The sequence below is a fragment of the Arachis duranensis genome, chromosome 1 (assembly GCF_000817695.3).
Source record: "Arachis duranensis cultivar V14167 chromosome 1, aradu.V14167.gnm2.J7QH, whole genome shotgun sequence".
In the NCBI taxonomy this organism is placed as follows: domain Eukaryota; kingdom Viridiplantae; phylum Streptophyta; class Magnoliopsida; order Fabales; family Fabaceae; genus Arachis; species Arachis duranensis.
The window spans coordinates 7,834,547-7,861,353 of NC_029772.3; the positions used below are offsets into that span (position 1 = coordinate 7,834,547).

General features: G+C 34.1%; 6 protein-coding genes across 6 annotated transcripts in view; 1 reads left to right on the forward strand and 5 right to left on the reverse strand.

Moving 5' to 3' along the window:
• LOC107474152 (60S ribosomal protein L10) overlaps window positions 1–469 on the forward strand; it is a 1,743-nt gene extending 1,274 nt beyond the window's left edge. Inside the window, exon 4 of the mRNA XM_052261378.1 lies at window positions 236–469. Coding sequence (XP_052117338.1) covers window positions 236–454 — 219 coding nt within the window. The 3' untranslated portion in view covers window positions 455–469. The remainder of the gene's footprint in view (window positions 1–235) is intronic.
• Window positions 470–6,938: 6,469 nt separating this feature from the next.
• LOC127747465 (uncharacterized) lies at window positions 6,939–9,074 on the reverse strand. Its single transcript, XM_052261380.1, has 6 exons — window positions 8,566–9,074; window positions 8,299–8,518; window positions 8,084–8,089; window positions 7,548–7,937; window positions 7,310–7,438; window positions 6,939–7,088 (listed from the first exon to the last, which is right to left on the reverse strand). Exons 1-6 carry the CDS (start codon window positions 9,072–9,074, stop codon window positions 6,939–6,941), a joined length of 1,404 nt encoding a protein of 467 aa, XP_052117340.1.
• Window positions 9,075–14,104: 5,030 nt separating this feature from the next.
• On the reverse strand, window positions 14,105–18,694 carry LOC107474143 (metal tolerance protein 4). The gene is made up of 7 exons (XM_016093744.3): window positions 18,304–18,694; window positions 17,060–17,235; window positions 16,527–16,725; window positions 15,458–15,636; window positions 15,220–15,370; window positions 14,787–14,917; window positions 14,105–14,513 (listed from the first exon to the last, which is right to left on the reverse strand). The coding sequence occupies exons 1-7, from the start codon at window positions 18,551–18,553 to the stop codon at window positions 14,334–14,336; spliced, it is 1,266 nt and encodes a 421-aa protein (XP_015949230.1). The 5' UTR covers window positions 18,554–18,694; the 3' UTR covers window positions 14,105–14,333.
• A 3,834-nt stretch (window positions 18,695–22,528) lies between these two features.
• LOC107474984 (uncharacterized) lies at window positions 22,529–23,524 on the reverse strand. The gene has a single exon (XM_016094626.1). The coding sequence runs from the start codon at window positions 23,522–23,524 to the stop codon at window positions 22,529–22,531; it is 996 nt and encodes a 331-aa protein (XP_015950112.1).
• Window positions 23,525–23,566: 42 nt separating this feature from the next.
• LOC107474995 (uncharacterized) lies at window positions 23,567–25,387 on the reverse strand. The gene is made up of 2 exons (XM_016094638.1): window positions 24,244–25,387; window positions 23,567–23,793 (listed from the first exon to the last, which is right to left on the reverse strand). Exons 1-2 carry the CDS (start codon window positions 25,385–25,387, stop codon window positions 23,567–23,569), a joined length of 1,371 nt encoding a protein of 456 aa, XP_015950124.1.
• Window positions 25,127–25,981, reverse strand: LOC107475003 (uncharacterized). The gene is made up of 2 exons (XM_021136356.2): window positions 25,525–25,981; window positions 25,127–25,446 (listed from the first exon to the last, which is right to left on the reverse strand). The coding sequence occupies exons 1-2, from the start codon at window positions 25,919–25,921 to the stop codon at window positions 25,424–25,426; spliced, it is 420 nt and encodes a 139-aa protein (XP_020992015.2). The 5' UTR covers window positions 25,922–25,981; the 3' UTR covers window positions 25,127–25,423.
• Between the last annotated feature and the right edge of the window lie 826 nt (window positions 25,982–26,807).

Here is a 26,807-nt window from a genome sequence, read left to right on the forward strand (position 1 = left end):
GTGAGCTTTTTAACTTTTTGGTTGCATTTCTACTACTGCAAGTTTGTTGCTATTCTTGCAATTTTGATTCTATACAAATTGCTAGCCTTGTTATTGCTAATACTAGATTTTATTGTGAGTTTATGTGTCTTCATAATTTGTATCACTTCAAGAATTGTTAAATTTGCTACATGTCAACTTGGTTAGTTGAACAAGTTATGCAAAGAAAAATGTTAATGATGGATGATAAAATTTTTCCAACTGGAAGAACATGGGGTTTCTATTTTTCAGTGTGTATGCTCATTTTTTACCCTTTGTATTTATTGGAAATGCTTGCTTGCTTAGTAATTCTTTTCCAATTTTCAGGGGATTTACAAAGTTCAACCGAACAGAGTATTTGAAGTTAAAGTCTGAGAACAGAATTGTGCCTGATGGTGTCAATGCCAAGGTTCGTTTCCACCCTGATAAATTATAAACTACAAAAATATTATTTGCACTCCAAAATTAACCACCAAAATCAGTCACCAAGTATTTATGTATAAATATATATGTAATTTAACTTATTTTTAATATGTATTTTATATTTTAATATATATTTTATATTGGTGGCTGATTTTGGTGTACATCTAATATAGTTGTTATAAATTAGGAAAAGCTTTCTTGCCAGCTACTGCTAGTGCTTAGGCCATTTGAACATGTGGCTCATGTTCATTTTCCCTTACCTGGTGAATAGGTGTTCCTATTGACCACGGTATTTAATGTAATTATAAGAATAAACTGGGGTTAAGGGTCTTCATTTTGTTTGATTTATGAAAGTATGACTGTAATTAGAAGAATAAAACTGTGTTCAGGGTCTTCATTTTGTTTAATTTATGAAACTATGAATTATTGTATTTGCATCCAGTTTTCTTTCAAGATGAATTGGAAATGTAGTTGCGCATGTTTATGCTTCTTTAAGTGCACAAATGATTCGATATTTCATGAAGGTTCTACAAATAATTCGATGGGTTTAAGTAACTATTCACCAGTTATATAATAGACACCAAAACAAAAAAAAACATTTATATATCATGATGCGCAAAAAATGTTCGCATAATAAATCTGAAAAAAGAATAACTATGGGCATAACCTGACGTACGTAAAATTAAAATGACAAGAACCTTTATACATTTTCTCTTTTCATGTTACGTAAATATTTAAAATTAGTTACTAAATCGTCATTTGTAAAATTACATATTGATTATAAAATATATAATAAAAACATATAAAATAATGTACGTGTATATATATGACATTTTGTCTGAGATAAGTCTCAATATAGTCCCTAAAGTTACACTTGAGCCTCATAGTAGTTCATGAACTTAAAAGTTCTCTAAATTCATCCCCGAACTTGCACTCTGGGACTCAAAGTTGTCCTTCCGGCAATTTCTGGTCAGCTGGCGCAATCAAAAAGCTGATTTGGCAAGCTTCTTGACACGTGGGCGTTATAACGACTAGTTGATGTGACAGAGTAAACTCTCTCGAATAAATTTGGTCCCTCAATTGAAGTTAAAATCCTAATTCCCAAATTTGAAGCCTACATTGCTCACTCTGTTCTCTTCTCTTCAGTTGTGTGTTTTTGTCTTCTCCATCGTTGAAGCCCAAAGGCTATGGCAAGCGCGAGTAATGCAGCTGGAAGCTCAAACAACCCACGATCATTTGAAAGTATCATGAGGAGAATGAACAGAAACAGAGAAGCTCGTTTGCCAGAATGGTGTGCCTGTGAGTCGAGACCAGTGCTGCGCTGGTCAGGGACGGATTCAAATCCAGGAGACCGTTCCTGGGTTGCCTAAACTACAATGTAAGTACTATTGTTGTTGATTGCTGTATATATGGATATAAATTTTGCTGATTCAATTTTCTCGGCTGTGCAGACTGTGGGTAAGAAATGGCGTGGATTGTTTTTGTGGGTTGATAAAGTTTTGGAAGAAGATGTCATAGCATGTGATGATAGAACATGACATTCAGTTGATGATGAAGACTGGAAGATGAAGATTGCTTGGAAATTTGGTAAATTCGAGGCTGAAATTAAGGTTCTAAAAATGGGGAAAATTTTGATGTTTGTGTTCATGCTGCTGATTGTAGTTGGTGTTCTTTTATTAAAGTTGGATAAACAACAGGGTCAACTATGTCTAGCAAAAAACAAATGACATGCATGGTATATGCATATGTTGTTCATGTACTTGTTCCTGTCCTTTTATTTGAAAGAAATGCAAATTAAAGTGTTTGATTTTGCATACTTCTGTTCTTGCACTTCTGTTCAATGAAATGAAAATGAATAGGATTTGAATTACTCTTAAGTCTGTAACAGAGAACAAAATATAACCAAAAAGCTGACAAAACTCAATTCAATAAAGTCATAATTCATATTGGTAATGTTTCATTTAAAAAAGGCATTATAGAGCCAAAACACCAAGTATATCAAAGTTGTTAACATATTAACCTGATAAAATTTAAATACTAAAACAGTAGGACAACATTTAAGAAAGCATACATGGTAAACAACTTCAGCAAAATAGATACACAAAAACAGCGTGTGTCCCTAAACATAATAATTCTAATCTTCATTTTTTGTGTCTGGATGCCTTGAATCCAGAGTTGGGCACAAACTTCATGAAGTTTTTAAGCCTTGTAGCAGTCCCCTGTGTTGCACCTTGCATAGGGTTAGGTGGAGAATTCCTTGCTGTATGACTGCTTCCTAGTGGGGTAGCAGCAGGTGGGGTGGTTGCTGGTGGATTGATACTCTCTGAAGCTGTTTTTTCATAATGCTTGGCGAACTTTCTTTTTAGAGGGAGCTTTGGCAGCCTAACCGGTGAGGGTAAAATCTATCAGCGAATACATGTGAGATAGTTAGTAAACTAGTTAAGGATGTGAATATAATAAATTAAAAGTCATGTAAGTTTGTGAACCTGTTGAGAGTCATCAGTTGTTTCCAAGGGTGGTTCACTTTGGTCAAGACTGATTTCAGTTGGGACTTGTGGGACAGGGGGAGCAGAGTTGGCCTGACCTTCACCACCATTAGCAGCAGTTCTCTTTGGACAGTTCCTTTTGGTGTGTCCTGCTTCGCCACAACGACGACATCGACCTATTTTATAAATTCTTTTCATCTTGGTCTTCAACTTCTTACTCCCACTTGGCTCATCATCTGCATCTTTTCTTCTTTTTTTCTTAAGTGGTCCTGGCCTGTTTCTAAATTTTTGAGCCTGTGGTCTGTTATATGGTGACTTTTTTCATAATGCTTGACCTAGAATTGGATTGATATGGAAGGCATATGTGTTATTATATGCTTCCATGGTCAACTACAGATGACAAAACTCCTCTGGTCTCTTACCAACCCTTGCCAGTGCAGTACACGCATGCACACATGGCATCCCTAAACAGCATTCACACAACAACGAAGACAACAACAGTAAGCCTACAACAAAGGTTGATAATGATAAATGATAATAAGACTAAAACAATGAATGTAAACAATATTAGCACTCAGTTGCCAGAAACCACATGTGCAGAGCCTAGGGGTGGCAGGCGGGGAAGTCCGTCCCGCCCCGCCTATTCAGGCGGTCCCAAAATCCTAGCCCGCCCCCTAATTAGATAAACATAATCCAAAATACAAAAACATAGTTATAAATAGTCCCATAGACAAAATAAATATAATCCAAAATCCAAAAACATAATTATAAATAGTCTTCAAAGCAAATTAAACATAATTGAAACACTTAATTTTCATCTTCATCTTCATGTAAGTCAATAACATCATTGGAACCAACTCCTGAAGAATAGCCTTCTCCTTTTGCAATATCTTCCTCATCTTTATCTTCCTCTAGAAAAAAGTAAATAAATATATTAGAAAAATAGTACATAATAATGTTCAAAATCACTCAAGTATGTATGTCATAAATATAATTATACCAAAATCATCATATCCACGTATCCAATTTCTGGTGTAAATCACCACTTCAACATTATCTGGCAACAAACAACTTTTATACTTATTCAAAATATGAGAACCCATGCTAAATGCAGATTCTGAAGCCACGGTAGTAATAGGAATGCTCAACAAATCTCGTGCCATTAGTGATAGTGTTGGAAAACGATGATGGTTGTCTTTCCACCATTCCAAAACATCAATGATTGCATCATTGCAAAATAATGTTGCCTCACTCAAATAAATATCAAGTTGGTTCTTTCCACTTTTCACTTCAGCTTCTTGATTACGGGACATCAAATCATTTGCATTGCAAACAATATATGAATCAAAAAGCATAAAAAAAATACATATAACCAAGTAGATAAAAATACTTACACCAATAATTTTAATAAGCTGAGTTCCAATTGCAGAAGATGTTGCTTGAGAAAAATTACTTGAAAGTTGGGAAGAACTCTCTACAGTTGTAGAGGAATTGTGGTCATAAACCTCAAAGAGCTTGTATAACTTACTCTTCACAAGCTCCACTTTGTCTTTAGCACTAATAGGATCAATCTTATTATAGCAATGAACCAAAGTGTTGAGTTTAAATCTAGGATCAAGAACTGCCCAAATGCAAGAACAACACTGTATTCCTCCCAATATTTCTTAAACTTAATCATCATTTTTTCTCTCATGTTCCTTATAAGCACTTCATCATTCTTCAAACTATTCATTAAAATAAGCTGAATTTGTCAAAGTTGTAAAAAATACAAGTTGGATGTTGGGTAAGAAGTTCCTGACATCAACTTGGTAGTTTCGTAAAATGGTAACAAGAAATCACATATCTTTTCAGTTCTTCTCCACTCATCTGATGAAAGACAATACTCCCTAAATCCAGCTTCTTTTACTTTATACATTTCAAAAGCTTTCTTATATGGAAAAGCACTTGCAAGCATTGCATAAAGTGAATTCCACCTAGTAGGAACATCTAAACATAATGCAGTCGTATATTCAAGTCCCTCAATATCTTCAAAACATTCTTTAAACTTAACCATTCGACTTTTAGATTTTCTCAGATACTTAATAGACTCTCTAATCTTATGCACCGCATCACCACATATTTTTATTCCATCTTGGACAATAAGATTTAAAATATGAGCAGAGCAACGAACATGAAAGAATTCACCACCACACAACAATGAACCATGCACATCCAAAGTACTTTTCAAGTGTTCAACACAAGTATCATTAGAAGAAGCATTATCCAAAGTAATGGAAAAAATATTTTTATCAATTTTTCACTCAGTCAAAAGCGTAAAGATTTTAGAAGACAACTCAAATTATGTGTGAGGAGGAGGCATATGACAAAAATTAAGAATTTTACTATGTAATTTCCAGTTCTCATCAACAAAATGTGTAGTCAAACATATAAACCCCTCATTGGTACTGGAAGTACAAAGATCAGATGTTAAGCAAATTCTATTTGGAATGGAAACTAAATTTTTTTAAGTTTCGCAGCTTCTCTCTTGTGAACTTTCACTATGTCAGCCTTAACCGTATTCCTAGAAGGAAGTTTCAAAGTTGGACTAATATATTTCACCCAATTTCTAAATCTCTTATCATCAACCATATTGAATGGCTTATCCCCAGCAACTACATAAGAAGCAAACATATCTCTAGCCACTCCTGAATCAATCTTAAGTGAAACCATTTTAAGTTGCAATTCTGCTATAGTCTGACCAATATCTTCATGCTTAATTTGAGTACAACTATCAAGATGTCGTTTTAGAGTAGAAGTGCCATATCGCTTACCTCTAGTTTTAAACACCTTCTTGCATCCTTTACACTCAGAACGTTCTACTCCAGCCTTATCTGGACCGAGCTTTTTGAAAAAATTCCAAACATCGGATGTTGCTGGTCTCAGCCTTTTCGAACTAGGTTCATCAACCTCGACCGGAGTAGCCTCAGAACCAACTCCAGCAGTAACAAGGTTATCCACAGTTTCAAAATTCATATTTTCTGAAACAAAAGCAAACATAAATTGTTTATATGAATCTGAAATAAAACAAGTATCAACTCATCTGATTTAATCAAAATAAACCATTAGCAAACCACACAAAAAACATCAAACAATTTCTGAATATGCATCAGATCCAATCCAACCAAATATCGACCATTATCAACCATAATCAAAACTCGGCCATTATCAAACAACACAAAAAATAGCAAACAATTTCTGAGTCTACATCAGATCCAATCCAACCAAATATCGACCATTATCAACCATAATCAAAACTCAACCATTATCAAACAACACAAAAAACAGCAAATAATTTCTGAATTTGCATTAGATTGAACCAAATATCAACCATAATCAAAACTCAACCATTATAAAACAACACAAAAAATAGCAAACAATTTCTGAATCTGTATTAGATTGAACCAAATATAAACCATTATCAACCATAATCAAAACAAAACCATTATCAAACAACACAAAAAATAACAAACAATTTCTGAATCTGCATCAGATATAATCAAATAACCATTATCAACCATAAACTCTAATTTACCTATATCAAATAACACAAAACACAACAAACAAACCTAAATCTCTTATCTCAAATCCTAGGCCAGAAAACTAACCAGAGGATGCGAGGACCAGGACAGAGGAGGCGAGGAGCAGCCGTGTCATGGCGATGAAGACAGACAAGGAGACCCAGAGAGCAAGACCAGCAACGAGAGGACAAGACCCATGAGCCCAGGACCGAGACCATCAGCGACGATGGCTAGATGGAGCAGCAGCGGTGACTAGAACCCACGAGGACCAAAGATCGACAGTGGCTGAGACTCAGCGAGCGTCAGGGGTGAGGACGGAACTCCGACTCAGCGAGCGTGAGGGCTGAGGTCGATGGAAGTGCTGAGGTCGATGGAAGGGCTGAGGTCAACAGAATCATGGAACTCCAAGTCAGCGAGCATGAGGGCTGAGGTCTTGAGTGAGATTGACTATGGTCTATGGGAGGAGAGTGGAGACTGGAGACTGGAGAAGCTGAAGGTTGAAGGCTGAAGCTCTGTCCTCTGTGTTGACGACCGAGGGAGTGACCGAGTGAGAGACTGAGAGTGACGGTGAGGATTGAGGTTTGAGGTCGAAGAAGCTGCAAATCTGGAATTGAAATTAGGGATTCAGTAGGGTTTCATTGGGGAGTTGGGTCGGGTCGGGGTTAAGGTTAATGGGTTATGGGCTAAAACAATCAGGCTCAACCCTTAAAAAAAAATGCCTCAGCCCATCGGGGAAGCCTGCCCCGCCCCGCCAAAGTCCACGGTTTAAGCGGTGCGGGTTAGGCGGGCTTTTGTCTTTTGGTGGTCCCAAATTTTCAGCCCAACCTGCCTTTTTTGGCGGGTTACGCAGGCTGACCCGGCGGATTTAGGCCCGTTTGCCACCCTACCAGAGCCTCTTTCCCAAGTCCACAACCATGTTGGTCGGCCAGCCATGAACTTCGAACTTCTCATAATCTGCATCACCAGACCACATCAGGACCCAACTTTTTTATTCCTTCCGTATTTTTTCTAACCTGCTACACTGTATAGGAGGTAAAACTCCAGTGTTCGAATTCAGCTTCACCTTGTTCCTAGCTATCGACCTCATTGCATACATTCTGACTTCTTCCAAGAGTGTGATAATAGGCTTAGCTCTAGCATCTTTGATCCTAGAGTTGAAGACTTCACATGCATTGTTGCAAATGTTGTCTATCTTAGGTGCATTACTGAAGAATACCCAGCTCCAAGAGTCTCTAGGCCACTTGTTCAAATACTCCCAGGCTTTCTTATTAACCCTTTCAATCTTTTTGAAGATTTCAAGGAAGCCATCTTGGCTAGTACACTTTGCACAATCCCATAGTAGCCCTCTAAGTTGGAGATCCTTCCATTGCTTATTGAAGTTCTTCCACAGATGCCAAACACAGAATCTGTGATAGACATCTGGGAAAACCTCCTTATCTGCATTTATAAGGCCCTGTTTCAGGTTAAAAAAGGGTGTCAGATACTTGTTTTCGAGCACCAAGTTACTCCCTACATTTGTATAAGTGACATCAAACTAGTCCCTAAACTTGTGTAAGTGACATCAAACTCGTCCCTACACTTACGTAAGTGACATCAGACTAGTCCCTGTAACATATAAACAGAACAGAACATTATGCAACATGTTATCAATACAAACAGAACAGAACATTATGCAGCATGTTATCAGCCCAGGAATAATTCACCATGTATACATAGCAGCCCAGTTTATAAACAACATGTTGAAGCACACCCAATAGCTAATAGCTAATAAGTAACAACAGATTCACACTTAATAAGTAAAAAATATTGCATACCTTTTGCATATCTGAGATAAAACACAGCTTGCTCTTCTTATAATCCCCTAAGTCTTGATGAAGTAATTTCAAGAACCATCTCCAATTTTCAGTGTTCTCAACAAGGACAATTGCATAGGCAATCACATATATATGGTTGTTTGCATCTTGGCCAATAGCAGACAGGATCTGACCACCATGTCGGGTCTTCAGAAAAGCTCCATCCAAGCCTATGAGGGGTCTGCAACCAGCCAGAAATCCTTTTTACATCCCTCCAAACAAACATACATCTTCTCAAATATTGGATCATCATAAAGGTTGGGCTGAGGTATAACACCAACTGTGACAGTGGAGCTTGGATTGCTCTTCAGCAGTGTCAGCCCATAATCCCTCACCATGCCATATTGGGCAGCTGCATCACCGTACACAACAGATCTAGCATCTCCTAAGGCCCTGGTCAGTGAAGACTTGTTTATATCTAAATCACATTTAGTCTTAAAATATTGTGCAGCCTCGGAGTGTCTCAAATTCGGATATTTTCTTAGCTTCTTCACCAATTTGCAGGCTAGCCACTTCCTATTAGCTAGTCTGTTTTTGGTCTCTCTTGCACAGGTGTGGTCATCCATAAACATCTTGATCTGCCAGCAATTGTTCTCAGTATTATTAGAAGCATACACAAGCCAGCCACAGCTATCATCCTTATACACAGCTCTCATCCTCACGTTATCGTTCTTCTTAAACCAAATCCTTCTACCCTCTTGTATGCAATATTCACACACAGCCTCTTTGAACTCCATTTTTGTAGTGAATGTCATTCCAACCTCTAACCTAAGTTATCCAAACCTCCCTCCTTCTCTAAACGCAGGGAATACGTCATCTGAATCAACTTCCTCCAACTCATCATCAGAGTTCGGAGGAGTCTTCATTTCTTTCGAGTACCATGAGTCTCCACCATCAAAATCATTATAAGCATCATCCTGCACATCGTGATAAGGAGCAACTGATGATCCAAACTTAGGAATTGGTCCAAAAATGATTTCATCATCATCAGAATCTGAGTCTGCACAAACAGGACCATCTTCTTCAACCATAACAGCCTTATTTCTTTTTGTAAGTTTCTTGGCTGTCCTACTACTCAGTTTCACATTAGTCTTTGCTGCTGATCTATCCAGAGGCAACTCTTCTTCATTGGACACCTCATCAGCACCAGGCCTATATGGTTCATCCTCTGCACTATCATCACTATCATGGTTGTCTGAGGATTATTCTGAACTAGACAAAGCAACATAGGCTGTTTTGGCCTATTTTCCATTACGAATTGTTCTTGCAATGCAATATTTCCAGTAGCAGTAGCTCTTGTCAGTGGCCTTCTTCCACATGCTGCTGCTATTTTTACATTCTTATAACTTCTCTTTGGTTTAGCTTTCTTGGTTTCTTTTCCTTTGGATCAAGGTTTAGGAATTGCAGTTGGTTAGGCCCTTTTTGTGGGATTTTGGGTTTGGTTTTACTGGGTTGGGCCATTGTTTTTGGTGGTGGATTGGGCTTAGGTCCAAGACTTGTAGTGGGTTGAGGAGAAATTTTTTCTGGTATGTTTTGGTTACCAGCAGAAACTGAAGCAGCTGGCTCCTTTGGTTTTGATATATCAACTGGCTTTTTTGGCTCAGAAGTTGGAGTGCATGGTGTTGTGATGGGAATTGGTGCTATTGTGGTGGGAATGGGTTCTGTTGTGGTGGAAATTGGGTTGGTGGTGGATTTTGGGGTGGGAAAAATGGTTGGTATCAGCATCAGCTCCTTGCCTTTAGATGCCACTGGTTCTGCTTCCTCAATATACACAGGTTCAGATACTCCATGTTCGTAGTACACATGAATAACCCCCTTGTTCTGCTGAGCCAGGTAACACATCTCCATAAGCTCCTTATCATCTGCTATTGCTCTTAAACCAGTTTGCAAAGGCCGATTAGGCACCAGCCACCTAGTTTGGCTAATCTTGTCATACCCAATTTTCTTGTGATAGTCTCGGATGAAAAATACATCCAGTGTGTCTGTATCAATGTCTGGTAACTCAGAAATCTCTCCACCGTTGTAAGACATACTTCCATCAGCCTTTGTGATAAACGACCCTCCATGGTGAAATATAATGGTAATCAACGGATCACCCATCTACCAATTTTTTTAAAAAAAATCATTGATCACACCCATTATTTGAAATCAGACATCACTACTAGTAATAGATTGAAAATATGAAAGGATAGAATAATCAATTATTGTTCACTAATAAGAAAGGAATAAACATTATTGATGTCACATCAAGAAATCAGATTTAGCTGTGTTGAGAAAGTGTGAAATCAAGAACATTATTTTGATGTAATTAAGGATAGCAGTTCTCTAGACACTAACTTCAATCTTGATGGATCAAACCATTAAAATTTATATACCTTATCCAAAAACTAATCCACTAGTCCAAACAAAATTCATCAAACAACTTGACTATTCCAATAGCTAAGTTAACTTGATTAGCAATTACAAAACTTACTTTATAATTAAAATTAACACAAAAGAATCTGAATGTAATTTTATTGTACCATATGTATGCAAGAATCCATTATCATCACACATTCAGTTTAGCTAAACAGCATTACATATTACATTCAGTTTAACTAAACCAACCCAATATAAAGAAAAGGAGTTAGGTAAATCAGTCAAATTCAGAATCCATTATCATCACACATTAAGTTCGTTTAACAAGATTAACATGGATATCCCGAATGAGATACAAACCAATGGTGAGCTACAAAAAATTTCAACTCTCAAAAGATCTTTAGTTCTAGTGTGATCATGTAAACTCTGTTTAAAAAATTTATTGATCAGAGTCATTGTCTTGAAACACATTAATAATTTGAAAACTCCACAACTAAGTGTAGTAAACCCTAACACATAAAGAACAAGTTTTGATATCATTAAAACACCAGAAACACTCCCACTCTATGATTTTCTTGGACAAACCACTACGAAAGTCAGTTCTGATCAAACCATAGCACAGAGCACAAAACAAACGCGTTCATACCCACCGATTACATTCGAAAAAAAACGGCCTGAACTTTTGTGAATATTACATTAATAACAATATCAAAAAACAGATGAACCACATTTTTTTTTCATTTTTGGCTTACCTCTTTCAGAGAAACCAACCTTCCCGACTTTGTGTATGAAGGAGATGACAACAGCGATGCTCTAGAGCCTAAGTCTTCCACTGAAATCGGTGCGGTTAATGCAATCGCACATGCGCCATTGGTGACTATATCGGAGAAGAAGAAACCTCACTCTGTGTTGTGTTTGTTTCGTGTTTTGAGAGGAGGGAGACAATACGTTATTGAAACGTTGAGGGAGGGACGTATTCAGTGTGAAACGATGTCGTTTCATGTCATCTTGGCGCTACAGCCAAAACGGCGACGTTTCTGTAACGTCCACGTATCACGAAGCTTGCCAAATCAGCTTTTCGGTTGCGCCAGCTGGCCAGAAATTGCCGGAAGGACAACTTTGGGTTCCGGAGTGCAAGTTTGGGGATGAATTTGAGGAATTTTTAAGTTCAAGAACTACTATGAAGCTCGAATGCAACTTCGACGACTACATTGAGGTTTATCTCCATTTTGTCTACTACCAATATGATTATTTGCTGATTTAACTTTCCTATTTCAGCTTAAATATGAAAGGGATTATTATAAGCTTGTTGTCTTTGTTGTACTTTCTTCGTCATATAATATTAAAGGGTTATGCTACATGTACACCAAAATCAGTCAGCAAAATTAGCTATCAGAATAAAATACATGTTAAAATATAAATACACATTGAAAATAAATTGAACCACACATGTATTTATACACAAATACATTGGTAACTGATTTTTATGACTGATTTTGGTGTACAATTAACATTTTTCAATATTAAATGTTTAGGCTTATATTATTATCGTTATCTATTAAGAAATTTATACGGTATTTACTATGATGTATAAAAATTATTGTTTAATTATTAAAAAAATAATTAATTTTAAATTTAAAAATTTTAAATATTTAAAATTTATTATAAAAAATAAATTAAATAAAAATTAGACACTAAATAAAAAAACATAATAGAATTGGCTAATTAATATAAAGTGATGCTATATGTATAAGTTTTTTTTAAATCAAGTTTAATTAAATTAGTTAAAAGTCTAGTGAAAAAAATACGTGCGTCACTACTTTTTTTCCGTGCTTTTTGAAGCACCCAAATTTTTGTTAAAAAACACAAAAAGTTATTGACGTAGCATAAATTTTCAAAGCATAACACACAAAATTTTGCACATAACACAAATTTATGGATATAACACCAAAATTTTTGTACATAGCACACAAATTTTTGCATATAGTACAAATTTTTGCTATAAATATTTTGTTAGTTGGGTAAGTCAATGTTTTTGATATGTAATCCTCCAAAAATCTTTATGCTACATATAAAAAATTCTATGTTATGCAATAAGATGTTTGTGTTGTATATTAAAATTTACGTGTTGTGCGTATTTTATTGATTGAGGTTAATATTTTGAGTATGTGTTCCTTCAAAAATTTATATTGTATACTAAAATTTATGTGTTGTGTACCAAAATTTATGTGTTGTGCATCAAAATTTATATACTTTAATTTTCTGAATATTTATAAGAGAAAAAGAAAATAATGAAAACGATAAGGACGATAATAATGATAATAAAAGAGGATGAGAAAGATAAAAAGAGAAAAAAATTAAATAATAATATTAAGAAGAAAGACAACTGTAATGACAGCAAACAGTGATGGTAGTAACGATGATGACAACATTAAAAGAAGGAACCTAAGAAGAAAAAGAAGAAAAAGAAGCCGCAACAATAATAGTTAAAGAAGAGGAAAATGGCACGCCAACAATAATAGTTAAAGAAGAGGAAAATGGCACGCCAACAGATTTTTACTTTCGGTTCCGCTACGTTATCAACAGCGTATCTACCAACTTCTACCAACTCTTATTTATAATTGTGTTTCATGGAAGTATGTTCGTAGATGTGTCTAATAAAAATGTCTTTTTTATAATTGTGTTTAATAGAAATGTCTTTATAGATATATTTTCTGGATGTGTCTCTTTATATATGTATTTAAAATATATTAATTATTAGACACATCTACGAACGTACTTCCATAAAACACAAATATAAATAAGAGTTGGCAAAAGTTGGCAGATAATATGTTGATACCCTATACTTTTCCTTTTACTTTTAACAATTTGCTTAAACTTTGTTACTCAAAAAATTTGGACACTTAAACATTTTTTATTAATATATGCCACCTAAAGATGACAAATACAAATACAAATACAATTCTTCCTACCCGTGATCTTGTGGCAGTGCTGGCTAACAAGACAAAGTTAACCTCTAAGCCGCCAAATACAGTAATACACCCATGGAACACTCAGATTTATGCAAAGATTCTTTCATATCATCTAAATTTATCGTTTTTATAATAATAAACAAATAGTTAAATTTTAGAATTTTTATCTCATCCAATAGTTCTTACCATTCACTTTCAACTTTCATTTTCTTGCTGTTTATAAGAAAATATTTCTTATAAGATGACACTACAAACTTGAAGTAGCATTGTAATATCATAAAGTGGACGTTTCATAATAGCATTTTTCATTCAGATTGCCAACAATGACAAATCAACTAAACAATGCTCGCTCTTCATGAAATTTCTTAATACACTAAACATGCAATTTTCCAAATTAATCTCCAATATACCATTTCATAACGTTGCAAGTTTAATCATCACTTCAATGAACTTTGATGGAATAATTGGAAAATGTTGTTGGTTTAAGATTGTTTTGGAAGGTGCCAAAAAGCATGGTTTCCATATATATCATAACCAGAGATAGATTTGAGATTTGAGATTTTTCATATAACCAAAAAAGAGTGTGATCCTCTTTTTTGCATTAAAACTCAAAAATTACAACTTACACAACTATGAATATGGTATACATAGAACATGAAAATCGGCTCAAGACTGATTGTTGGGCAGCTTGACGAGAACCGAGTGCTCCGGTTTGTGTTCGCATTCGAAGTCTAGATGAACGAATGCGCGCTCGACTTCTGGAAGCTTCTCGAGCTTTATCTGTAGTGTCTCTCCAATGGCATGTGCTTCTTTCAATGGCAATTCCTCTGGCAGTTCAATATCAACCTGTTTCCAGTAATAGCTTTACTTTCACAAACTCTAAGGTCTACTTAGCAATTAGAAGTACCATACATATATTATTTTAAGTGCATAACATTAGTGAACTCTTTTATATGCAGAAAAGGTGGTTAGAAATTCTATAGGAATTACATCAGTACTAATAGAGAAATCACAATTAAATAACCTAAGAACTTGGGGGTGCTTGCATTTATGATTTATCTGAAGATTCATTGATCCAAGAATGTACCAAAAAAAGGGAACAGAGAGCTTGCAGCATACCTCCACAAAATATAGAACACCAAATGTGTATGCGCGGACAGTGTCAACTCGCTTAACTTGAGGATGTCTTATAACAAGATATGTTAGCTTCTGTAAAAATTCAGGTGGGGCAGATTGTCCCACTAGGGAAACTGAAGGAGAAGTCATTCAGAATCAGAAATTAAAACATCTTCATTTACAAACAAGGCTAAGGATTAGGTAGTGAAAGATAAAGCTTGCTGATTTACTAAAATTAAATTGATCTAGTCTTACAAAGTCATTTATCATAGATGCCACCACATTTTCGAATGAAAAAAACTACTATTAAGGATTAATTAGGCCAGTGCTTCCTTGGCAACACTAGATTTTGTTGCAAGTGCTCCTCTTATAGTTTTGTCAAATGAGAATATTTTGCTACTTGAAGTTCTAATAAGGTTATAGTAGATTGAATTACCTGCATTTTCCATAACAGTGCGGGACCAATTTGTAATGGTGTAAAGTGCAAGTAAAATAGCGCCAATTGGATCAATCCACCAGTAAAACTTATCACCAAGAACAGCTGCAACTAGTCCAACCACATTTGTCACAACATCAAAGTGGTGATCCTGAAATTTTGCCATTATTTTGGCATGGTTCAAGAATCAAGGCTATTATGATAAAACAAATCAAATATCCGAAAGAATTATCCATACATCCGCATAGGCACGGACAATCTTGTTCCGTGATGTTCTACAGTAAAGCCAGAGGAAAAGCTTCACCACCGATGCAAATATCATAATAGAATACAACCAGATCAATTGTTCTTCAGTCATCCTGTCATTAGGAGTATTTCGTATTAGTTCTTCTAGAGCTGTGATTAACACCTGAAAGCCTGTAGCAAAATTTTTTTAGCATTCTTGAGTGAACAATTTTTTATGAAACTAAAACAAACCACAAGAACAAGTTTTGAAGAAAACTAGGAGCCTAACATGAATCATGAAAGATTTAGAGAATTAACATTTGAAATAATCTATACTCAAATATGTTCTTAGTTCACTTTTTATCTTGCACTTCATTAGCAAAACTATGTTCTACTATTCAAGTTCTATGATTTGAGAATGAGAAAAAGCTCAAGAGTAACAAATCCTTTGAGGAGAAAGAATGGTATGTGTGGTATAAAAATGAACTCAGACCAGAGACAGTGTCTGCTGGCTGCAGCATTATTCTCCCTCACATTGTTCCTCTGGTCTATGGTTATGTCATCCTATAACCTGTGTCACCATTTATATTCCAGATTTTAATGCTTTCCTTTATTTCAGCAAAAATAAGAAAGCCTATCCATTGTAGAAATTCTGTTTAACATTACTCCCTCTGTTTTCTTTTATCTATCATTAGCACTTTTCGGTATATGGATACAATTTACATTGATCCAAGAATATATCAAAAAGTGACAGCGATGCATAAAAGTGAAACAAGAGAGAAATTTACAAGAGGATATAATCTCTAGATTGTACTGTCTCCATCCCAAATTATTGGTCACTTAGAAAATTAGGCATATTCAAAACTCAATATATCTTGATACGATTTGTATCCAAAAGCATTAAATTTTGAATGTACCATATTTTCCAAGGTGACGGATAACGTGGGATAGAGGGAAAAACAGACACGGGAGATAGCAGAGAAAAAATTGATGCATGTAATATGATGTAAAATTAAGCGAGCAACAGACTAACAGCAGAATGAACAGTATGGAAGCTAGGAATAGGAGTGAGTTTGACACACCAAGTGTTGCCATGACAGCAGCAAAGATAATTATGCCAACTGGCTGCACCCTCAACTTTCCAATTGGATATTTGTAGATATTTATGTTCTTCATTGAGAGGTGAGTAAACCAAAGTATTCCACCTGCCATGAGATCAAGCAGAGAGTCCAATGTTGATGCTGCAATAGCTAATGATCCACTCCTCACTGTGGCATAAATCTATGTATGGAAAATTCATATTAGCTGTTCCATTTCAACTCAAGGATTTTCATCAAGAGAAACAAAAACAAAAAAACATGTAAAAGGATCTAATTAACGTTTAAATAAGTATAACTTCTTTGTTTGAAATCTGTAACATGTATCATGGACCAAATAGCCAATTTTGTATCATGTATATAGCATTACAAATTTAACTATTAGTTTGAAGTGAATCCTCTTAATTAAGATCATAGGTTATATATATAAATAATGGTTCAAATTCTAAAACATGTCATTGGAATGATAAATGAATGAATACATTATACATACTTAGCAGTATCAAATAAAATATCACCTTTAGTATCAATAGAACTATGTTTGCATAATTGGAAATCCTCATAGCTCTTTCTTGTTGAAGCTGTTCCTCATCATCAGTGTCCTCAATAATGTTGCTGTCAGATGCCACTATGGCATCGACTTCATCAAATGATTTGAGAGTAGCAATTTGCTTTTCATAATACTCTTTCTCCCCTATAAACATTGTACAATCTTAGTTCAAAGTAAAATTAAACACATAAATAGATAAATACTAAAAAGAATGTCATTCAAGAACAGATTTACAGCACTTAATTAAGTTTCATATATGCTATCATAAGATAACTTAATCTTATAGTTGGACAAATTAAAGCTGCTAACATCTTGAACCTCTCTTTGCTGACAAAACATGGCACTTAATGACAGAAGGCAACACTAATCTTTGTCCCATTAATGATTCTAAATTATCATTAGTAATCTATACATCTAATAGAGATACTTAGCTTGAAGAAAAGTGTGCATAAATATTGACAACATAAATACATAATGCCGCACAGAAAATGCCAAAAGAAGAGATAAGTGATACTGTACTTGTACCTTTCACAAATTGGTAACATTAAATGTGTTCTGAGCATAGCATCATATGCAATAACACAAACTTTCATTCTAATTATTAAGTTTCTGACAAAAAGAAATTATTCTGTCTGAAATTGAACACCAAACCTATGACTTTGTCCCCTTTTATTTGTCCAAATTTTCAATATCTAAGACTAATACCTACCCTCTCATCAGAAAAAGAGCTAAATATGCGGAACCATGCTAGAATTCTACCATTCAGGTTCAAGCTAAGTTCATGATATAAACTTCAAAACTTGATTGACATGTGTATCTCTACCTTTCTCTTTCAACTTGCAAAGTTTTCCTTACTCCACAATTGTACCAAGAACACTAATTAAAAGCACTATAAATGAAAAACTTTTACTAAAAGTTATTAAAAATAAATCATTTTCTTTTAACATTTTTATTACATATACATAAAAAATATAAAAATATTACATCATTATCTCCTCAACTAATATCTTTAGACACTTTTTAGCTAAATTCAAATGCTTTTTGCTTTAAATTCCAGTGTTTTTTATAAGTTTGCAACCTAAAAAGTAACCAAAAACAGAACAGAATTTTGTAAAGTAAAAACTAAAAAGAAAAAAAAGTGAAACTGATAAAATAACTTTAACATTTTCTAAATCATATGCATGGACATATATATATGAGAGAGAGAGAAACCTGGAGTTAAGGCGGTGGAGAGAGAGAGATTAAGGTTGGAGAGCGACTCGGCGTCGAGGGAAGATCGGACCTTGTCAGGAATCTTGGAGAGAAAAGCGGTTCTGAGGGAGTTGACGGAGTTGCGGCGACTAAGACGAGATCTCCGGCCACCGTTCTCGGCGGCGGAGGAGGCAGGAGGATGATGAGGATGGTGCTTGGATAGCAACGGGCTCGTGATGTTGGGATCTGAAGCCGAATTATTGGCGTCCATGGAAGGATGAATGAATGAAGGAGTGAGGTGGTTAGTTGTGTTGCGTTGTCAGTGAAATGATGAGAAGAAGAAGAAGAAGACGACGACGAAGAAGCACCATGCGCACCACATTCACATACCTCTGCCTGCCAAAACATGATTATTCAATCATGAATATATAATATATAATAATAGGTAGAAATTCAGCTTCAGTCACGAATTTAATAATTTGATTAAAATTTAGTTAAATAAGTTAAATTATTTATGCGTGCACTTGACCTGAGTATTTTATCATAATAATAACCATTATTTTTTTTAGTAATTAATTTTGATGTGTAAATAGTATTTTTTAAATAATAATAATAATAATATAAAAATAAAATCCTTTGCTAAGTCAATGTCAATGTCATATCTATGGACTATGCTCTCCTTAAATGGTTAACAAATGCTTACATAAAAAAAAGAAACATTCATAATTACTTGCAAAATTATTATTATAAATTAATTACACACCAAAAATCAATCGTGTGTAAGTGGTTCATTAGTCATTAACTCATTATATATAATAATTGTGTTGAGTGCGTATTAAAATTTAATCACTAGTTAACAAACATATAAATTATATATTTGGTATTTGATAATTTTTATAATTTTAATGTAAAAATATTATTTTATTATAATATGTTTGATTATTTTATTATTAATTTTAAGTATTTGTCTCTTATGATTAGTTTACTATAGCAGATTTGATTAGTCTAGTTGTTGGATTTCTAGCTAAAAGAATATATAAATTAATATGTGAAGGTTGTAGTAGGTTTAGAGAAGGGAGGTTGAATCTATGCTTTTTTTTTTTAGTTATTGTAATAACTTTTTAAAGTAAATTTTTAATTCTGATTCTGTTTGAATTCAGCAGCAGAAATTTATGAGACAATTTATTTTTGTCTCATGAATATCAGAAAACAGAACAGAACAGAGAAGAGAAAAGTTAATACCATTATGTATTCTGGTTCGGTTGCCTTGTGCTTGTGCTATGCAACTTATGTCCAATCTCTACCATAACAGTGGTGGAATTTCCATTATAATTAAAGTATTACATACACCAATTCTACAGGATTGACACAATCCTCTCACACTCAAGTTCTAACCAAACTTGACATTGACTATGCTAATATCTAACTCTTCACTCTTAGTGCTTAACCAACTAAGAAAGGGATACCTCATAGGTACAAGATACAAGACATGGACTTACCTAAAGAAATCTGAAAATAACTCTAGACTTTTCTCTCAAGTGTATCACTCATCCTTTTCTATTCATTGGCTTTTACTTGAGTTCTCTCAATATGCCTTTTCACTTAAAAATTACAGAAAGATAAACATTGAAAAGTAAAATACAATCTATAACAACATGAAGGAGATTGATTCTTCAGCAGCCTCTTTGCTATGTGATAAACCAGATTTGCGTGTCTCTGATTCAGTTCTTCATATTTGGCGGAATGCTTCTTTGAAAAATAACACTGTCCAAGTAGATGAACTTCTTCGAATAGCTCTTCACAGAACACAACCTCAATACACTGGTTATCTCTCTTTGGCTTTTGAATAGTGAGCCAGCTTCTTTTATATCTCCTTGCATGTTGCCCTTTCCTAGGTCAAACCTTGAACTTTGTGCTTCACCAACTCAGCCGTTCACTTTCTTTCATTTTTACTCAAATTAGGACTTTGGTTCTGACCTCCTTGGTTGACCGAAAGCCTCAAGACAGCAAACACAAAAAGTCCTTCAATGGTTAGCCAGATCTTGGCCATTGAAAAACAGCTTGGTCCCCAAGTTTTATTTATGATCGTAGATGCACAGCAGGGAAGAACAGACTTTATCTTTCCCATGTATCCCAATATGGAGTAGCAGAGAGTTGAAGATAAAGAGAAGAAAATGAGATACATGTAGAAGGAAATAAAATCACCTTTAGCTTCTGATCTCTTCTTGATATAGATTGATGTGGGTGATTATACTTCTACCATTTGCTTAACCTTCTCTTTCTTGCTTCTTTGGTGAATAGCTTAAGGAAGAGGTTCTCTCTCTCTCACTTTTCTGATTTCTGACCAAGAGGGAACAGATAAACGTTACTTTTGGGTGAGAGCAATTTGGAGAGGTTTGAATGAGAGAGGCAATCGGATCGGATCTTTTTCATTCAACCCGTTGCCTTCTATGCTTTGTTTCTTTTGGGATTCGTTTGCATTTTAACCCACCAGCCTTGTTTTTGTTTTCCATTCAATTTAGACTGCAGCTGAATATTGAATTTTTAGCCTGCATCACTTTAATCAAAATAATCAAAATTAATTAGTCAATTTATCCAATAAATTAATATTTGTCATCATTAGTTAATTTAGTTAATTTCTTAACTCAACAATATGTATAAATATAGATAGTTGATTTTTATTATATATAGAATATTTTTATTATAAATAANTCTAAATGATACAAATAACAAATAAGTCTCAAAAAATAAAAAATGTAACAAAAATTAGTAAATATTAAATATATATTCTAAAAAAGAATTAAGAGAGATCAACTTTTGATAAGATATTTTGTAAGTATTATTTAAAAAAATATTTTTAATTTTAAAATTTAATAAATTTATGTCAAGTGATTTTTTTTTTAATTTTTTATTGTGAACTAACAACGATCAATTTTTATATATGATGATTAAATTCATGTAATATTTGTATTTTTTTTTTTTTCCTATTCCATTATATATTAGTACGTTAATATAGGTGCATGTTTTATCCTTACACGACTGTCTTAAAAATCTAACTCCGGATAGAAATATAGAACCTAACTGACAATGTACGTATGAATACCATTTCAATTTGAGATCAATCTAATAATATATATATACAAGTTTAATCACCCGTATCATGCACGTGATAAGATTGAAATTATAATTTTAAGTTGTTATGTTAAATTTTATTTTAATTATAATAATTTAATTAATAAAAAAATAACTTGTATGCATTATTTTTCTTTTTTTAATATAGTGTTAATTGTATTAACTATAAAATAGTTATTTAATCTACTTTTTTCAATAAATTAGACATATATACTCAATATGACCATAAATAATCTAGTAATACTTAAATCTACCAACAAAGTTTTATATGTTAATTTACTGTGAAGTAAGAAAATATCAAAATCAGCTCAAAATGAAGAACAAATTAATAGGAAATCCTAATGCAGAAAGTTTTGTAATAAACAATAAATAATTTAAACCTAATGAATAACAATTCAATGCTATTCTTTGATACCTGCAAAATATATACATGAAACAACACTGTATCAATGTTTGTATATAAAATTATATGATTAACGTAATTATAAAATTGTTTGTCAAGAGAATAAAATTATACGAATTTTTAGGATAATTTTAATATTCTCAAACTATTAATGTACAATAAAAATTCATCTATTAGTTCCTAGAATTTCTAAATTTTTTTAAGTGATAGTAATAAATTTTAATAAATAAATAGATTTAGTAAGACATTTTGTTATTACCTTTTTATTATAGGCTCTCAAAAACTTCTCTATATACCACATTCATCATGCAGTTTTATTATAGGCTCTCAAAAACTTCTCTATATACCACATTCATCGTGCAGTTATCTTCCAAGTGTCCATGATCTTGCAACAGCACTCGCAGACCATCTTTACTCGTTACCCTTGATAACGCAACACACAATTGACCATGGGTGAAAACTGGCCTTGGAAGGTAAATTCTAACTTTCGATAGAGTTTGTCCCTGAGACTTATTTATTGTCATTGCAAATGACATAATAATTGGGAATTGTCTTCTTTGAAACCTAACCGACAACGTTTCATTATTTGGAATTAGATTCAATCTTGGGATAAGAACAATACTTCCAGCTTTGTTACCAGTTAAAGTCTTACATTCTATCACATGATTTCCCATTCTTCTAACTTGCATCCTCGTTCCATTGCACAAACCATTAGTTTGGTCTATATTCCGCAGCAACATAACAGGAGCGCCAACCTTTAGAACCAACTTGTGTGGTGGTAGACCTGAACAATTTATTTCCATTTAGAATCTCCGGCGAGAAAGCATCTAACTCAAATTCCATATTTCCCTCTTCAGCACACACAGAGTCTGAACTTAAGTAGACTCTTTCATGTCCAGGTAATCCTGCAGTCATCTTGTTGTTGACATCACTGACACAATCCAAAGTTGGTGCAAGAATTGCTCTATCCTTGAAATAATTTTCAACGGATAAATTGGATAACATATCTGGATACACGAAATCAATGAGGTCATCCAAAGCTGTCTCAGAGTTCTTAATCAAAATGTCAGATGGTATTTGAACGATCGATTCACCATCTGTTGTATTACCAGCCAAACCATCACCAATTTTGAGTAGCCATTCTGCAAAATTTCTGTGTTCTTGTATGTTGTTGTTTTCATCTAGTGACAATCTCATGTTTTTTGTAAGTTTCAAAACCTTACAGTTATGCCACAAATATGAAGAATTAATAGAAGACTGAATTATATCTTGCCTTGAGCCTCTAGGAATCACAGGTAAAATTTGTCTAAAATCTCCTCCGAAAACAACAACTTTACCTCCAAATGGCAAATGAGCATTATACGAATCTGAGCACCTTAAGATGTCTCTGAGGCATTTGTCTAAAGCTTCGTAACAATACTTACTTATCATTGGCGCTTCATCCCATATGATTAATTTGGCCTTGGATATTAACCTTGCAAGAGGACTTCCCTGTTTAATGCTACACAAAGAATCCTCATTTATGGCCAAAGGAATTTTAAACCTTGAATGTGCAGTTCTTCTATTAGGCAACAAAAGTGCAGCAATCCCGCTCGAAGCAACATTTAAAACGATACCTCCTTTAGACCTAATTGAGCATGATATAGTTGACCATAAGAACGTTTTTTCACAACCACCTTGACCGTATAAGAAGAAAAGTCCACCCATATTACCGCTAACAGCACCGATTATTTGATCGTATGCAAATTTTTACTCATTAGTTAGTCTTTCTAAATACCCACCTAGTTCATTCGCAAGAGTATTAACGTCAAAGTTCAACTCTTCCATTATAATTCTGTCTTTTAAGCTGGACACCAAATTTTCTAAAGGATATGGCATTCCACAATATTCTTTCAATGACTTGCCATTTGACTGGAGCAAATCCTCAATTTTTACAAGTGCAATATCTTTTATTTGGACTTCTGACATGATCAAATCTGTATTTTTTTAATTTAAAATAATACAATTACTTAAAAAATTATTAAATTAATCTCTGGTAAAAAATGTTTGAAATGCACTATTGAATGATAAATAACACTCCTTGTTTTTTATTTAAAAAATGTTTCATTAGTAACATGTCCTTTTAAAAATATTATTGTGATTAACATGAATATCAAAATCATTATAACATAAAATAAAAAAGACACACAAATAACTGATGCAAATGCAAGTATTGGAAGTATGTGGATTTAGTTACGGTTTCTTAGATTAAGTAGATATGATTTACAGCAATGAATCAGCCATATGTATGATAATTTTATTCCCAAAAAAAAAAGCATTCTGTTAAAGAAAATAACTCTAAAAATTTCTTATCCAATACTTTTGTTATAATTATATGATAAATTGAATACTAACAGGGAAAAGAAATTATAATAGACTATAGTTACCTTCCATTTGTAATAATCTTCTCTGTTCATATAGTATGTCATCGGAGAGAAAGTTCCAAGTCTTTTGCCAAACAAAATCTGGCCTACTCATATTATTTGATGTTAATAAAACAACAAAAAGTCTCCTTAAAAAAGTTGCAGAGTGCCATGTTCCTGCTTCAGAGATTGCATCAATGAATTCTCTGTCATCCTGCAACAGTCCTAGAGCATAGCATGCATCTTTGAAGGAGTCATAAACGACACCATTAACTGTTCTTAGATCACTGAAACTCGTGCATCCCTTTTGAATGTTCAAAAGTAGCCTTAGATAGTAATCTTCCTTATTCATTGGTGGTATATGAGATATCCTTCCTATGGCATAGCCTTGCTTTCTATGAGTCCACATATGATGCTCTCCATTCCAAACAAATTTTGTTAGAAACTCAGAATAAGTCAGATTTTTGGCATCATTATGGACTTCATTTGCTTTGAACCATCCAATCAACATAGATTCCTTGAAAAAAGAAGTCTCAACAACTGACTGAATTGTATCGGTATCTTTGTAGACAATTGGCATATCATCAGGAAGATGAAATGGCAATCTTATTACTGCTGGTTCCTTCATTTGAATAGGATAACCAAACAATCTCCATGCAGCTTCACATGCTGATATATATCTACAATCATAATAATTACGTATTTCATCTACCTGAGATTCATTGCTTTGATAAAATGCAGCTGTCACCCTGTCATTACCCTTGTGAAGATACTTAAACAGATATTTGATTGCTGAAGTTTGGCAAGTATACTCAACATTGATGTGACATCCAAATTTTAGAAGAAGGCCGGGATTGTATGGAACTATGAATGAATTGTCAACCTCTATATTTTTCTTTGATACAGTTCGCCCATCATCTCTTCTTTGATATCTTGGAAAGCCTACTTCGTCAATAATTGTCCTATCTCGAAATGCCTTGGGAAAAAACTTTGAGCATTTACCATTGATCATGCATTGGCTCTTTCTATTTAAATGACCGCATGGACCATGAACCATATATTTCTCAACAGCAGCATACAATTTTGGATTTTCCCTCTTATCTGGAATCTCTGTCTTAATAACCTTGTCTATGTCATCAACAGTTCGTGGTTTTGATTCCGGATGCATGAATAAAAGAAGATGGGCATGAGGTAGACCTCTCTTTTAAAACTCTATGGTTAGACAATCTGCAAATTTAAAAATATTAACTATAGATAATATAGATAGAGTAAATAAAAACTCGTAGGAAGATTAGTTATACTTACATCCAATAATCTTTCCAAAGAATGTTCCTCTCTTCAATTCCTTAATTAATTTATCAACCTTCAACTTGAATATTCTACATAAGATGTCTGGTCTATCCTCTGCATGGAGTCCTTGGGGTGTTACCTCTCTTTTTATCTCATTCCATTCTGAATTACATGTCATAGTGATAAAGTAACTTGGATATCCAGCATATTTACATATTGCAAAAGCATCTTTGCAATTGTTGAACATGTACCTTGGACCACCGGTAAAACTCTTTGGGAGAATAATTCTTTGTCCAGTGTTAATGGCATTAGTTTCACCACGAACCATACACTCATGCAATTGCTTGAACTTGCCTAGCCTCAAGTTTGGTTGTTTCAATCGTAAGTATAAAAGCCGTTCTGACTCAACCATAGTGTAGGCATCTACTATGAATTGTTGCAGTAATCTTCTTGACCGCAAAAGGACCTGAGACTCGTTAGTCCTTCTCTGAAGTCTGTATGCAAAGAAGTCTCTCATGCTTATTGTTGATCTTTTCTGAGTTCTCCTGACATTTGGTCGAGAAGAAGTAGCTATATGTAATCTGTAACCATCCTCACCGTATGGAAACAACAAAGGATATTGAAGAGCAAGGTACATTGGATGTGATACTTCTATCCTCTGCAAGATTCTTGATTTTGTCTCAATTATTATATCCCTATTAACTCCGCTCTCGTCAATATCTCCAACTATCAGTGCAGCAACTTCAGATGCCGTTGGCAAATTATATGTCCTTGCATCAGTATTTTTTCTGGTTATTAATCATAACTTAACATCAGCAGACCCATCAAATTGGTATCTATCCCGTGCTAAACGAAATGCCTTTGCTAGGGCATTATTTTCATCCATCATGACTTTCAAGGACGAAACAATTTCAGTTTCCATCAATTCTGCACTGATGTTTGACCTGTTAATGAATAAATAATATATGAGAATTTTAACTCATTTGTCAAGCTTCGAGAAGATCGCATGAGAATTTAACTCCTCATTATATTATATTACTATAATCAGCATTTTAGATAAAATTAGGAAACAGAAGAATTACACGCGTGAGTCGAACAATTACCTAAATGATTCCATGCGGTTTGTAATTTCATTATCAGTATCATAAATGTATAGTTGGGCAAATTTTGGTTTCTCACTTTCCGGTGGTAGTAAACTGCCAATACGGTGATAATTTTGACCTCCAATGCGAAAGATAGGAGGTGCACCACCTTTGTTTATCGAATGGTCAACTCTTCCTGCCATAGAAGTGAATGCA

Coding starts and splice junctions, on each gene's coding strand:
- LOC107474143 (XM_016093744.3), bottom strand. CDS start 18,553: ATGGACGCCAATAATTCGGCTTCAGATCCCAACATCACGAGCCCGTTG. Junction 15,371..15,457: donor TTGTCCGTGCCTATGCGGAT/GTATGGATAATT, acceptor GCAAAATTTCAG/GATCACCACTTTGATGTTGT. Junction 14,514..14,786: donor GTGTTCTATATTTTGTGGAG/GTATGCTGCAAG, acceptor TACTGGAAACAG/GTTGATATTGAACTGCCAGA.
- LOC107474984 (XM_016094626.1), bottom strand. CDS start 23,524: ATGGGTGGACTTTTCTTCTTATACGGTCAAGGTGGTTGTGAAAAAACG.
- LOC107474995 (XM_016094638.1), bottom strand. CDS start 25,387: ATGCATCCGGAATCAAAACCACGAACTGTTGATGACATAGACAAGGTT. Junction 23,794..24,243: donor AAGATTATTACAAATGGAAG/GTAACTATAGTC, acceptor AAAAAAATACAG/ATTTGATCATGTCAGAAGTC.
- LOC127747465 (XM_052261380.1), bottom strand. CDS start 9,074: ATGGAGTTCAAAGAGGCTGTGTGTGAATATTGCATACAAGAGGGTAGA. Junction 8,519..8,565: donor GATCCAATATTTGAGAAGAT/GTATGTTTGTTT, acceptor GGCTGGTTGCAG/ACCCCTCATAGGCTTGGATG. Junction 7,439..7,547: donor GGTCGATAGCTAGGAACAAG/GTGAAGCTGAAT, acceptor CTGGTGATGCAG/ATTATGAGAAGTTCGAAGTT.
- LOC107475003 (XM_021136356.2), bottom strand. CDS start 25,921: ATGGTTGAGTCAGAACGGCTTTTATACTTACGATTGAAACAACCAAAC. Junction 25,447..25,524: donor CTTTGGAAAGATTATTGGAT/GTAAGTATAACT, acceptor TTAAATTTGCAG/ATTGTCTAACCATAGAGTTT.